General features: G+C 44.4%; 1 protein-coding gene across 2 annotated transcripts in view; it reads left to right on the forward strand.

The window, feature by feature from the left end:
• Window positions 1-14,209, forward strand: part of EPS15 (epidermal growth factor receptor pathway substrate 15) — a 78,591-nt gene that overhangs the window by 11,076 nt on the left and 53,306 nt on the right. For both annotated transcript variants that reach the window (XM_048496479.1, XM_048496478.1), the window contains exon 3: window positions 1,183-1,224. In XM_048496479.1, coding sequence (XP_048352436.1) covers window positions 1,183-1,224 — 42 coding nt within the window. The remainder of the gene's footprint in view (window positions 1-1,182; window positions 1,225-14,209) is intronic.

The following is a 14,209-nucleotide window of genomic DNA, read 5'->3' on the forward strand; positions in this document are numbered from 1 at the left end:
TAGCATATTTCCTTTATCTGAAAATTTCAGTATAAGACTTAAGAATTCCAGCTGTTCCATCTGCATTGCAAGCAAGTAAACCTCTTCCATGCTACCTATATATCTTGTAGGATCCCTGACTGTTGAAAAAAGATTTTTTTCTCAAGCTTCTCATTGTACAGAAGATGTCATTTGCTTTTCTTGATCTGATGTTGAACTGGAAATGGTAGTTCAGATAGCCTGAATGTTTGCTGAATAGAGAGACTTCTTTGCTCTTATGAAGTTATGTAGCTGCAGGAAATGAACTATCATCTGTTTCCTATTCAAAAGTAAGTTTGGCTGTAGTAATATTTTGATAACAAAATGATGACATTGCTATAGTTGACTCAAGATGAGAGACTAGTAATTGTTTTGAGAAGAGACACAGATTAGCAAACTTGGATTTATGATGGCTTAGTCCCTTAGCAGTTGTTTAGCAAAACTGTTCTCCCTCCTAACTGTGTATCAGTCTAAGCAACAGTACATTTCAATGGTAATTGGTTCTTATAAAATAAACTTTCCATTGATTGTGCAGTATTGAATATGAAGATTCCCAAAGAGACTACTGTTTTACTTTAAGGTTACGAGAACCGAAGATAATCAAACTGAGATGGACTCTGATGCATCTTTTAGTGAATTAATGCTTTTCTGGGATTTTAGCATGTGACAAGCAATGTGCTAAGGAATATCTCACGTTTAAACAAGCACTCTTCCGAGTCTTCACCGGATTGCCAAAATTGCTCATTTGTTTTACCAAGACAGTTTGGACACATGGATTCTTTTGCAAGGCATTTTGCAGAAATAATAACTCACATATCCAGTCCAAGTTAAATTCCACTTTTCTGTTTCTGAGGTTCCTGTAGTCATTACTATTAAGAGCCTTTTAAGTGATTCCATCTGAGAATACAGAGAAAATACTTGGAGAGTTCTCTTGCTACACATCCCTCTGAACATACATCTCTATCTGCAATGTAATGATTATTTTATGCTTTTAAGGATTGTTTTTGTCATAAGTATATACCTTAGGGAAGATTAGACTTTGCCATTGAAAGAGACAAGTCAATTTTTGTCTTGCTAATTAGAGATTTTAATGATTTTGAGCTACTCATAGCAAGCTGAAGTTTACAAAAGCATTTATTTTGCATTTCACCTTTTTTTCTGTAGCTGTCCAGTGCAAATCCTGTATATGAAAAGTACTATCGACAGGTAAGTGTGATTACCTTCTGTGTTCATATTTCTTTCTAGAACTGTATACCGTACTGTATACCGTACTTGTCTTTGGTTGTAAGTAAATTACATTACATTATGATCCCTGAGTTTTTTTCTTGAGGTTTTGAGTCAGATAATAGTTTGATGTGAAGTTAATACATAGGATATTATTTCACCAACTTTACAGTACAGTGGACTCTGTTTATGCCATGCATGTTCTGTACAAATAATTATTTATAGCAATACAAACTAGCAACTGTTGATCACAAATGGCAATCACAGAAGTGATTGTTTTATGTCATTCCTTGCTTGCACCAGATAATAATGAATATAGTAAGCTTCATTATAAAAAAAACTGTCATATCTTTAGTAAGCCTAGTACAATTTTGACACTATCCACTAGTTCCGATAATTCTTTTATCAGTTTAGTTCAAGTACATGTGTTTTACATGTCCTGCATTGGACAGTTTTTGGATCCTGTAAGAATTAAAAATAAAGGACTGCCATCTTGGGTTTTGGGGTGGCCACTAGTATTGTTGTAGCAGGTTAAAGTCTATTCTGAATTATTTTCAATAGTGTTTAGGAATTTCTATTAGGACCAAAAGATTACTGCTTGTAGGTAATCTTTTTGAAAATCCAAGCCACCAGTTAGTTACTTGTTACATTGGTAGAATAGGAATATCCTTCAATTAAGTTATGGAGATACATACAATTGGTCAATATTTCTATGGACTGTGGTTTTTAAGCTTCCTAATATTTAAATGCAAATATATTTGACTTCAGATTTAGGTCACACTTATTATCTCATACTAATAGTTGCCACTATCTGAACATTAAAAATTTCCTTCTAAGACAGAGAAGTCTCTTGAGAGCATCTTATTTTTCTGGTCAGAATAGACCAGAGACATATATCAGGCTGACAACCGTAACAGACAATGGATTTTACAAAGGGGGGGGGGGCTGCAAGACTTGTGGGGACCATCTCTTTCCCCTTCCACCATTATTTTTCATTCCCTTCCCTCAAAGCACTCATAACCTGTCCCCTTTTCCTGCTTCCATCTCTCTTTGCTCCATATCAGGCAGCCTGTCTTCATCTGACCTCTGTCTTCAGTTTTCCATCTTTCTTTCTCTCGGTAGTGTCTCCTTGAGAAAATTATGGACCAGTTGAGCAGGGCCAGCTACAAAGTCGCACAGTGGGGAACCTGTAGGGACATACAGTGGGCACATGATTTCCCCATACATTCCCCTTTCACTATTTCCTCTTGCCAGGAGAAGGGAAACCCCAGATCTTCACCTTTGCCTGCCCTGCTTCCTTCTTTCTTTCCCATCCACAAACAAGCCTACTTTTTACCTCCATCTTCAACTATATTTATTTCATTTATACCCCATGATTCTCCACAGTGGGGACCCAAAGCAGCTGAGCTCATTCTCCTGTCTTCCATTTTTTCCTCACAATAGGCTTGTGAGGTAAGCTAGGCTGTCTGACTTGCCCAGAATCGCCCAGAGACCTTCAGAGGCAGAGTGGTGATTCAAACCTGAAGCTTCCAGATTATGGTCTGAAACTCTAACCAGTATACAACATTGCCTTTTGTAGTATGGCTCTTGTTGAATTGTAACCTGGTTATTGTTATGATTATTATTTATTAAATTTATTAGACCGCCCTACCCCTGAAGGGCTCAGGGCGGTGTACAATAAAACCAACAACAAGTAATAATAAAACATAATACAACAATATAAATCAAAGTACATTAAAATCCATTAAAACAGTAGCAACATCATAATTCAGATAAGTCATATAAGTCAGGGTGGTATCCAGTCAACCAAACATTGTTTCCAGGCCTGCTCCTGATGAGTCCTTCCTCAAAGACCCCTGCCCCACATACACTCTCTCTGCCTTTTATAGGAAGAAACCAAGACAGGAAGGCTGTCAATACTGTGGTGATTGCATAGCAGCAGTTACTGAGGCCATCATTTTCTTAAAGTTACAAGTGCAGCTTCTATTATTTTGAGGGGGTTAAATCTGCCCTTCAGATTTTTCTGCAAACATGGAACAGTTTTCAGGTTTGTAGAAAGGTACATCTTGTCTCCACATTTAAGTGTCCGCAGACTTGACCATGATGAGAATTAGATATATTGATTTATAATAAGGACTTGCAAAATGGTATTTTAATATTCAAGTGAAAGGGGCTACAACCAGTCAAGTAACCTTTAGAACAAAAAAAGAGATCACGCACAGGATGAAAAGCAAGCAGAATGTGCCAAAGCCCTAATGCCTTTCTAAACATTGCCTAAAATCTTGACTTATATTGGTCTATTACAGTGATGGCGAACCTTTTCGAGTCCGAGTGCCCAAACTGCAACTGCAAAACCCACTTATGTGTTGCCAAGTGCCAATACGGCATTTTAACGTGAATACTGAGGTTTTAGTTTAGAAAAACAACTCATACATTACCATCTGTTGTCTTACAAGAAAAACACAATGGCAGAGATATTGTAGATTAGTGTTAAGGTTAGAAATCAGTAGACAAATAGTGGTTAAGAAAAGGAAGGATTAGTAGAAGGAAAAGTTAAGGTTGAATTAGGGAAAGTGTTAAGAAATGATGTTATGTATTTTCCTGTCAATAGTTCTGTTACAATAGTAAAGAATACATTTAAGGAAGTAGGTAGAGAGGCATATAAATATAACGGTTGCAGCTCAGTCTGTGTGGAATAAGAAGCTCACATGTGAACAAACCAAGCCCCTGGTAATAATGGCAGATTTCTATTGCAAAAAGACCAAGGAGTTGGAATATGGCAGTAACCACCTTTGGGTGCCACATTCTTGATTCCCAATAACTTGAACTGTTATTGCAACCTAGCCAAAGAAAAGTGTCCCTACATTTTTCCAGGGGAAGGGATGGAATTAAGAACAGCTACTATTGCGCAATATGTGTAGTTACCAACCTCCAGGCAGTGGCTGGAAATCTCCTGTGATTACAACTGATCTCCAGGTGACAGATCAGTTCACTTGGAGAAAATGGCTGCTTTGGAAAGTGGCCTCTTTGCCAATATACTCCACTGAAGTCCCCACCTGCTCCAAACCCTGCCCCTGAGGCTCCATTCTCCAAATCTCCAGGTATTTTCCAACTTGAGGCTGGCAACCATAAACACAGGGCAAATCAGGGGCATAACGAGGCAAACTGGAGCCCTGGGCAAAACCTGGCTTGGATCGCTCGCATGCCCCCCACGCCTCTTCATGGTAAGAGTGGGGAAACCAGATTAGAATTGACTGCCCTTCACCAGATTAGAATTGACTGCCCTTAACCACTACACACCATGCTGACTATTCACAGTCTTCATATATAAAATCATAGAATCACAGAGTTGGAAGAGACCACAAGGGCCATCAAGTCCAACCCCCTGCCACACAGAAACACACAATCAAACCATCCAGTCACTGCTCAAAAACCTCCAAATCAGTCATAATGCTGTGTTTTTCCCTTCAGGAAAAGGACTTCCTTCAGTATATGCATGCTCGCCCGCTCGCTCGCTTGCCCGCTCGGCCCCCGCCTGCTTGCTCGCCTGCCCCCACCACTTGCTCACCTGCTTGCTCACTTGCTTGCCCGCTCGCTCGCCTCCTGCCCGCTTGCTCGCCCGCCCGCTCATTTGCTCGCTTATCCGCTCGCTCACCCACCCCTCCGCCCGCTTGCTCGCTTGCCCCTGCTTGCTTGCCTGCCCGCTCGCTCGCTCGCCCGCCCCCACTTGCTCGGCCGCTTGCTTCCTTGCCCGCCCCCCGCTTGCTCGTCCACTTGCTCGTTTGCTTGCTCGCCCGCCTGCTCGCTCGCTTCCTTGCTCGCCCCCTGCCTGCTCGCCCGCCCCACTGCCCGCCCGCTTACCCGCTTGCTTGCCCGCCCCCACCCACTTGCTCGCCCGTTTGCTTGCCCACCCCCTGCCTGCCCGCTTGCCCACACCCCCCGCTTGCTCACCCGCCTCCCTCTGCTTGCTCGTTCGCCCCTGCCTGCTTGCCCGCTCGGCATGCTTCCTTGCTCGCCCGCCCACCGCCACCGCCACCGCTTGCTCGTTTGCCCCCCTGCCTGTTCCCCTGCCCACTCCCCCGCCCCTTCGCCCGCTCACTCACTCACTCGCTTGCTTGCTCACCCCAGAAGGCAGTGTGGGAGGGGAACGTCCCAGAAGGCACTGGGGTTCTCTGGTGCCCCAGTGCCTTCTGGGGTGTTCCCCTCCCGCACAGCCTTTCTCGGAGGCGCCTCTGACAACCTGGCCTGGGAGCCACCTCTGGCAGGGCAAGGGGGAGGGGGAGATTCGGCACTCACATGCCCAAGGAAAGACCCTCCACATGCCACCTCTGGCACGCGTGCCATAGGTTCGCCATCACGGGTCTATTAGTTCTGATACCTACAGATGGGCATACCTACAGATGGGCCATTGCTTTCACATCCTGCATGTGAACTCCCAAAGGCACCTGGTGGGCCACTTCAAGTAGCAGAGTGCTGAACTAGATGGACTCTGGTGTGATCCAGCAGGCTCTTTCTTATGTTCTTATATTCCACAGGGAACTTCTAGTGTCTGTTATATTGTTTTTAAAAAGACAGTTGGAACTGCTGTCTTCTTAAGTTTTTTACATGTTGACACAGAGCTTGCTTCTCAGAACAGTTTAGATGTTGGCATTTTGGGCACCAGGTTTTTCTAATACTGTTGGTGGGGAGAACCAGTGCCTTTGTCCCAAGTCATTGTCTAAGTTGTTTTCAACTTTCGAGAAGGAAGAAAATAAACTTAATTACGTGGTGGCCTGCTGTCTCAGCTGAATGAAGTACCTAAAAAGATACTAAAAGTAGTTCAGGAGCTTCCTTGATGAGAGGGAGGCACAGCAAAGTGGTAAACTTAATAACAATAAAAAAGGAAATCACCATAAATATAATGAATTCACATTTCACCATGTTTTTGGCATGACATAGCAATTGTTTCGAATTACTTTCATTTAAGTGAAAGCTTAATTAAGCTAGGGTCTTACACTAAAAACATACTGCCAGGATTCAGTTGTGGAGTTTGAAGTAATTCTGGAGACTTCATTTTTAGTGGCAGTTGCTTCCTGGTGAAATGCTCTGCTGGGAAAGATCCATGCCCTGTTTAGATTTATCTCAACTCCACAGGGCCTGCAATACAGAGCTCTTCTGACAGACATGCCTCCAGATTTAGGCCACTGGTTTGGTATGTTGTCCTCCGGGTAACTGCTAGCCAGTTTGATGCCCATGACTCACAATACTCAATAATGTAATTTATATTATTGTGGTATTTATTGTATTGTGAAGTGCCCAGAGCTTTTGATGTAGAAATTGAATGAATGAATGAGAATAGAAGATACTTCATGCATGACTGAATGACCACAGTTTATTGCTGCATATCATTATGCATTTTAACTTTGCATCTCACCGACAATGGTGCAGGAAGCTATAGCAGGCATGGCCAAGAGATTGCCCTGTCTGGCACAGAACTAATGTTTGTGGTTGGTTGATTTTGAAGAATTTGTAGCTTACATTTTAAAAGTGCTTGTGGCATAAATGAATGCACTTATTAAATCTCGCTGCCTCAACTGTGTATGCAGTAAAACTACTTTTGTGGAACAAGTTAATAATTGTAAGCATTTAATTTGATCTATTCGGCTGTAATGATTCTGTAATGAGTCTTGCCTGTTACTTTGGGCAGGGAGTGGAGAAGAGAGAACTAACAGTGTTTCAGGTCTGTGGGCTGGATTTGTTGCAAGCTTTGCCTTTTTATTAAGGTGATAAAATGTCCCATGTTTCCAGCTATTTATAGCTTGGGGACACTAATTTTAATGCTGTATTTCATATGTGAGGCATTTATAGAAAATGTTTTTGCACTCCTCAGAGGTCTTGAAGAGTGGCAAGTCTGCTATACTACTTGGCTCTACAGTCTTGCCCCTGACCTGACACTTCAGTGAGTGATTATGCCGGCCAGATATCTGATAGACTACAGATTGCTCTGAGTGACATACTGTGGACTAGTGACTTTGTGGTGATCTATTCAGAACAGATTTTGTAGACTGCTTAATTGTATTTCTTGATTGATGTTATTTATAGTCCACCTTTCTTACTTGGCAGATGAGTCAATACAGTCGATGCATGGGACATTCAATAGGGTTAGGGTTGTACAACGAACCAGAAGTCAAGAAACAGAACTGAAGCAAAACATAAGTGTTATCATGACACATTAAACGATGCAAAATTCCATACTAGGATCCTAATTTCAACAAGCTACACATAGTAGTCTAGATCACAGTCTCTAATGGTTTTTCTAAATAACTTTGTGCATCACTTAGTACTGTGCAAGTTATTTCCTGAAGAGAAAATATGTCAGTTTTTCTGTTTAATTTGGTTAGAGCATTTTAATTCAATTTTCTTCCTGTGACTTGCAAAGTGAACACAGAATATTAAAACATGCAACTTTCCTTGACCTCAAGGCAGCCTTTGATTCGGTCTGTAGAGTGCTGCTCTGGCAAAAATTGGAAACCCTTAGCCTAGAGCCCCATTTGTTGCTACTAGTTGGAGCTCTCTATAACACTACATGCCAAATTAAATGTCCTCCGTCAGGAATACTAGCTCCTAAAATATTAATATCCAGAGGTATCTAATAGGGCTGTGTTCTTGCCCCTATTCTTTTCAACCTCTTTTTGAATGACCTTGTCCCTGCTCTAAGAGCATCCAATGTTCATAGTCCAACCCTAAGGAATGAGTCACTTCCTATTCTTTTATACGCAGATGATGCACTCCTATTATCAAGATCTAGGACAGGCCTAAATCATCTATTAGCCAATTGTAATCAATACTGCTCCTCTAACATCTTGGAAATCAATCCTCAAAAGTCAAATGGGGTTGTATTTTCTAACACCTTTAAAATCCTCCACTGGAGGCTGGATGGCAAATTAGTAGAGCAGGTTAAAGTCTTTAAATATTTAGGGGTTGCCTTTACCCACAAAGCCTCTTGGGTAAAACATAGAGAGCTTGCAGTTAAGAGTGCCAAGGCAACATCAGCTGCCATCCTCAACTTCTTTGCTATAAATGTATCCCATTGGCATTAAAATTATTTAATGTGAAAATAACACAATAAACCTACATTACAGGTAAGAATTATAATTTTAAAAATACTCACCATAACTTTAAAGATAGCCCAAAGGCAGGACCTGTCTGATAGCAACCCAGCTATATTAATATATGGAGCCAGTATGGCTCTGTGTAGCCAGGACTTTCTGGAACACTTGCACTCATGCTCAGCCTGGCAGGGGTGTGTGGCCATATTGGGCCATTCTCCAGTAGACGTAGGAAGTCTCTAATGGGTTTCCAGTCCTCTGCTTTCAGGAGGCAGGACACAGTTAAAATGAATCACTTCCTGTGTGACCTCTTGGAAGGTTGAAGTCCCCAGTTACTTCCTGCCTCTGTAAGGAGTGCACGGACACTTTCAGAGCTCCGTGTTTTAATTTCAAAGGAGCCTTAAATTGTTTTTTCTCGTGTGTCTTTTTCCCTCTAGTTTTGTTTGTCTGTGTTCCCCCTCCTTTCCCCCACTTTTCCCTCCGTTTTTTGACTTAGAGAAGAGCTGACGATCGGAAAGGGGGAGAAATTTTCGTTCTCCTCACGGCGAAGGATTGTTTTCCCGCCATTTTGAACGCCGGTTTCTTGCGGAGAGTATTGCAGCGGTGCTCCTGCCTAGCAGAGCACATTACTGAGGCGGTTTGTGGCTGCCTTCTCCGACTGCAACACAATGGCAGACGGCAGGTTCTCTCCCATAAGGGAGGTTTTTGCCCCAAACGTGGCAGAGTCTACGCAGGCAGCAGCAGCCAGGGCTTCCACTACCCAGCCGGGGCCAGTTGGAAATGCCCCCTCAGAACATTCAACCGCCATGTCTGACCATCTGCCACCCAACTCAGGGGGCTGTAAATCGGTGGACCAACAGACCCAAACAAAAAAGGGCGCTGGCTCAAAACGTTTTGGGTCCCCATCAGTTGGCCATGACCAGCCAAAGAAGACTGAAAAAGCCAACAAAAAGTCTTCTGAATCAAGGCAAGTGAATAATATAGAAGGGGCAGCGGGCTCTATGGGACAACCCCCCCACCAGTACACAAGTAGCGGGAGGGCAGAGCAACCCTGTGTTCTCAGCCTGGAGTTCATTTTCTCCCCTTCAATTTGCCAGTCTAATTGTGCAGCAACTTAATCAGCAGCAGCATACTGCGGTGCATGAACAGAACTGTCCGGCTAGATTTAACTTAGCCCCTCAACAACAGGGAGAGGAAAGTGAGGAAGACATTAGTGAGGGAGAATGCCAGGAAGAAATGGAGCGTTTTTCTGACCCTGAGGAGAGTCAGGTAGAACCTGCAGATCACACCCCGAGATTTTTCAAGGTGGAGGATTTACCTTTCCTCATTTCCAAGACTATCTCAGCATTAGACCTGCAAGACTCTGCAGAGGCAGAGGAGGTCCCAAATCAGCAGCAACTCAAGCTCATAAAAGGCAGGCCTAAGGGAAATCAGGATTATTTTCCCCAGGATGGAACTGATAGATCATGCTTCCCCATTCCCGAGGCTTTTGAAAAGCGCATAAGAAAAGAATGGCAGAATCGTACAACCAGCAAAGCCATTCCCCCCCGTCTAAGAAACTTTACACGCTCCCTCCTTACATAAATAAATTATTACAAGTTCCTTTAGTGGACGCCCCTGTTGCTTCCATACAATCTGGTAGCCTGGTATCTAGAGATGGAGATGGGTCCATTAAGGACGCTCAGGACAGGAGAACGGACGTGCATCTTAAAAGAGCACATGACTATCTGGCCATGTCCATGAAAACTCACCTGCCTTCTGCCACTGTGGCCAGAGCTATTTTGGCTAGGCTTAAAAGAATTGCTGAGCTTCTCCCTCCAGAGCACAGGGCAATTAAGGAAGGCATTGACAGAGTGCGAATGGGGGCATCTTTTCTGGCAGACTCCATCTTGGATGCCCTGTCCATGGCATCTTCTGTCGCAGCCAGACGCACGGTCTGGCTAAAATCGTGGAAGGCAGACACCCTTTCCAAGACTGCACTATCTGGTTACCACTTCCAGGGGGAGAAGTTATTCGGGGAGGAACTGGATCAGATCCTGGTTAAGGACAAGGAGGATAGGAAGACACTCCCCTGCTTGGTTAGACAGGAAGGTACAGCAAGTAGAGGTTCCTTTCGTTCCTTTCGTGCCTTTCGCTCTTTCCCCCGAGGTAACGACAGAACCAGATCAAACTGGCAAACACCATACTTTCAAGGTTCGACGCCACGCAGAGGAGGCTTCAGACCCTACAGGAGAGGTGACCGCTTCCCCAAATCTGACAAGAACCAGAGACAATGACTATGCTCATGTTCTGGTAGGCGGCAGGTTATCCCATTTCAAAGATCAATGGAAACATCCAATCGTAGATGCCTGGGCCAGGGAGGTGGTACAGTCAGGTTACACGATAGAATTCCTACACTTCCCCAAACACCGTTTCTTCCCATCACCAATCAGTCTTCTTCCCGAAAAATGTCTCAGGACTTTGAATGCGGTTCAGCATCTGCTCTCAATCCAAGCCACAGAGCCTGTTCCTGCAGAATTCATACACGCGGGTGTCTATTCTCATTTTTTCACAGTCCCCCAAAAATCAGGGGACTGGAGGGCAATACTGAATCTGAGGTACGTAAACCAGCACCTAAAATTGGCAAAATTCAAAATGGAATCCCTGCGTACCATCACAGCATCCTTAAAAGAAAGAAAATTTCTCACTTCTTTAGACCTGACCGAGGCCTACCTACATATCCCAATACACCCAGCACACAGAAAATTTCTCCGTTTTGTGGTGGACGGAGAACGTTTCTAGTTCAAAGCATTACCGTTCGGGCTAGCCTCAGCGCCCCGAGTATTCTCAAAAATCCTCCTGCCACCCATAATCCAATTAAGACAAAAAGGGATCCACGTCCACCCTTACTTGGACGACATTCTAATTCAGTCAAACAGCAAAACGAAAGCCCAGGAGGATGTCCACCTAGTAAAAAGCACACTGCAGCAATTCGGCTTCATAATAAACATCAGCAAAAGTTCCCTCCTACCCACACACAGAATGGAGCATCTGGGTGCAATTGTAGATACAAATCTAAATTCTCTCTTCCTTCTGAGAGTCAAAGCGATAAAAACCCAATCAGAGGTCTCCCACCTGATCTACAAGAAAGAACTACCACTGATGCGTCTAGCGAGCATCCTAGGACTGATGATAGCATCCATCGACGCAACCCAGTGGGCAAGGATGCATTCAAGGCCTCTCCAGAATTTTTTGAGGCAGTATCAGTGGGACATTACAAACAAGGTAGACAAAAACATTGCAATTCCTCCATCCTTGAAAGTCCAATTAAGATGGTGGACCAATCTACGCAATTTGAACCAGGGCAAACTTACCTAGTCAGGGACAGAATCCAGATTTTCACCGACGCCAGCTTGGCAGGGTGGGGAGCCACCCTGGGGTCGCAAGTAACACAGGGCCTCTGGCCCAAGTCTCAGAGGACTCTCCCAATCAACATCTTAGAGACACGAACCATTTTTCTGGCCCTTCTACATTTCAAACATCTCATCTTTCGCCGGCATGTCCTGATCAGAACGGACAACATAGCTGCCAGGGCCTACATAAACCACCAGGGAGGGTCCAGATCACGGCTTCTTCAAAAGGAAGCGGACCAGATCATGAACTGGGCAGAAATAAATCTTCTTTCGATACAAGCAGAGCATATCAAGGGACAGCTCAACATCAGAGCAGACTGGCTAAGTCGTCAGATGTTGGACAATTCAGAATGGTCAATTCTCCCGGAGGTATTCCAACAACTTATGGACTTCTTTCCAACCCCAGAGATCGACCTTTTTGCTTCACAGAACAATGCTCAGCTGCCTCAGTTCATGACCCGTTACTTCTGCCCAACAGCGATAGTCACCAATGCTCTCATTGCACCCTGGCCCTCAGTAACGCTTTATGCGTTCCCTCCTGTTCCTCTCATACCCAGATTACGGAGACGTCTATTCCTAGAACAGGTGACCATGATCCTAGTAGCCCCTTACTGGCCACGGAGACCTTGGTTCTCCACCATTCTGGAACTAGCAGTGGGAGAACCCGATTGCACTACCATCCAGGCCAGATATCCTTGTGCAGGGACCAGTCTGGCACCCAGACCCAGGCAATTTACATTTGAACGCCTGGTTATTGAAAGGGCAAGGTTAGAAAGGAAAGGTTACTCAGAGGAAGTTATTCAGACCATTTTAGGTTCTAGACGAAGATCTACCACTAGGATCTACGATTATACTTGGCAGTTGTTTGCAAAATGGGCAAGTTTAAGGTCCCTAGATCCAGAGAGACCAGACCTAAACCAGGTTTTACAGTTCCTACAGGATGGGGTAAAAAAGGGTCTTAGGGCTACCACCCTCAGGAGACAATTAGCAGGGCTTTCTACCGTCTGGCCAAAGTTCCACGGTCACCGTATTACAGTTCACCCTGATGTCCTTAGATTTTTAAACGGGGTGTCCCAGACACAACCACCCAAGATTCATCGGTTCCCATCCTGGAACTTGCATACAGTACTCCTAGCATTGACTAGATCCCCATTTGAGCCTATCAGCTCGATCCATCTCAGATGGCTCGAATGAAGCTTTTGTTCCTAGTAGCAGTAACATCAGCTAGACGGGTTTCGGAACTTAGATCCCTCAATGTCTCTCTAGCATGCTGCAAAATCCTTAAGGATAGAATAATCCTTAGATCTGACCCGTCATTCAGGCCAAAAGCAAGTTCCTCCTTCCATTTGAGACAGGAAATCATCCTTCCTGTTTTCTATCCAAAACCTTCTAACGAAAAAGAAAAGTTATGGCACAAACTGGACGTTCGCAGATCTTTAAAAACTTTTCTGCTGTGGACCGAATCATTCAGAGTTTCAAATAGTATTTTCATTAATGTGTCTCACCCCAGAATAGGCGATCAGATGTCAGGGGCAGCCATAAGCAATGCCATCAGCACATGTATTGCAGAAGCTTACAATTCCACCAAATTAACAGTCCCTACTGGGATTACAGCTCACCCAGTCAGGTGCGCTGCGGCAAATGCAGCCATCAGACAACAAATTCCGGTTGAGGATATCTGTAAAGCGGCCATTTGGCCTTCTTCCTCAACTTTTGTAAAACATTACAGGTTAGATTCTTGGGCGGCAGTTCAAACTGCTTTTGGTTCCAAGATTTTGGACCTGGTTAAGGAAAACTGAGATTCCCACCCAGGGAGCAGGGACACTGCGTTGTAGGTCCCATTAGAGACTTCCTACTTCTACTGGAGAATCGGCTATTGGTTCACTCACCGTGAAGAGCCTTTCTCCAGTTAGACGTAGGAAGTCTCGACCCTCCCTTGACACATTTTTCCATCCAAATGCAGTTGTTAGTCTGACAGTTAAAGTTCTTAGTTGTTGCAAGGTTGTTTCTCTTGTTCGTTGTTTGTTGAGACTACGTGGTCAGTACTTTCTGGGGACTTCAACCTTCCAAGAGGTCACACAGGAAGTGATTCATTTTAACTGCGTCCTGCCTCCTGAAAGCAGAGGACTGGAAACCCATCAGAGACTTCCTACGTCTAACTCAGGGGTAGGGAACCTTTAACACTCAAAGAGCCATTTGGACCTGTTTTCCACAGGGAAAGAAAACACTTGGAGCCGCAAATAATTTTTGACATTTAAAATAAAGATAACACTATATATATTGGGTTTTTTTACCTTTTACTCCACTCATTCTGAGAAGCGCATGGATGCGCCTGCCCTGCTGCCTGCAGGGCAGGCAAGGATGAAGCCGGCGGCTCGGCCTCGCCGGCACCGGGAAAGTGCCCGCCCTGCTCCAACGGGGCGGGCGAGAAGGGAAGCCCGCAGCGCGGCCCAGCAGACTGCAGGCAGTTGGTGCGCTTGCCCTGCT

Source organism: Sphaerodactylus townsendi, linkage group LG05, assembly GCF_021028975.2.
Source record: "Sphaerodactylus townsendi isolate TG3544 linkage group LG05, MPM_Stown_v2.3, whole genome shotgun sequence".
In the NCBI taxonomy this organism is placed as follows: domain Eukaryota; kingdom Metazoa; phylum Chordata; class Lepidosauria; order Squamata; family Sphaerodactylidae; genus Sphaerodactylus; species Sphaerodactylus townsendi.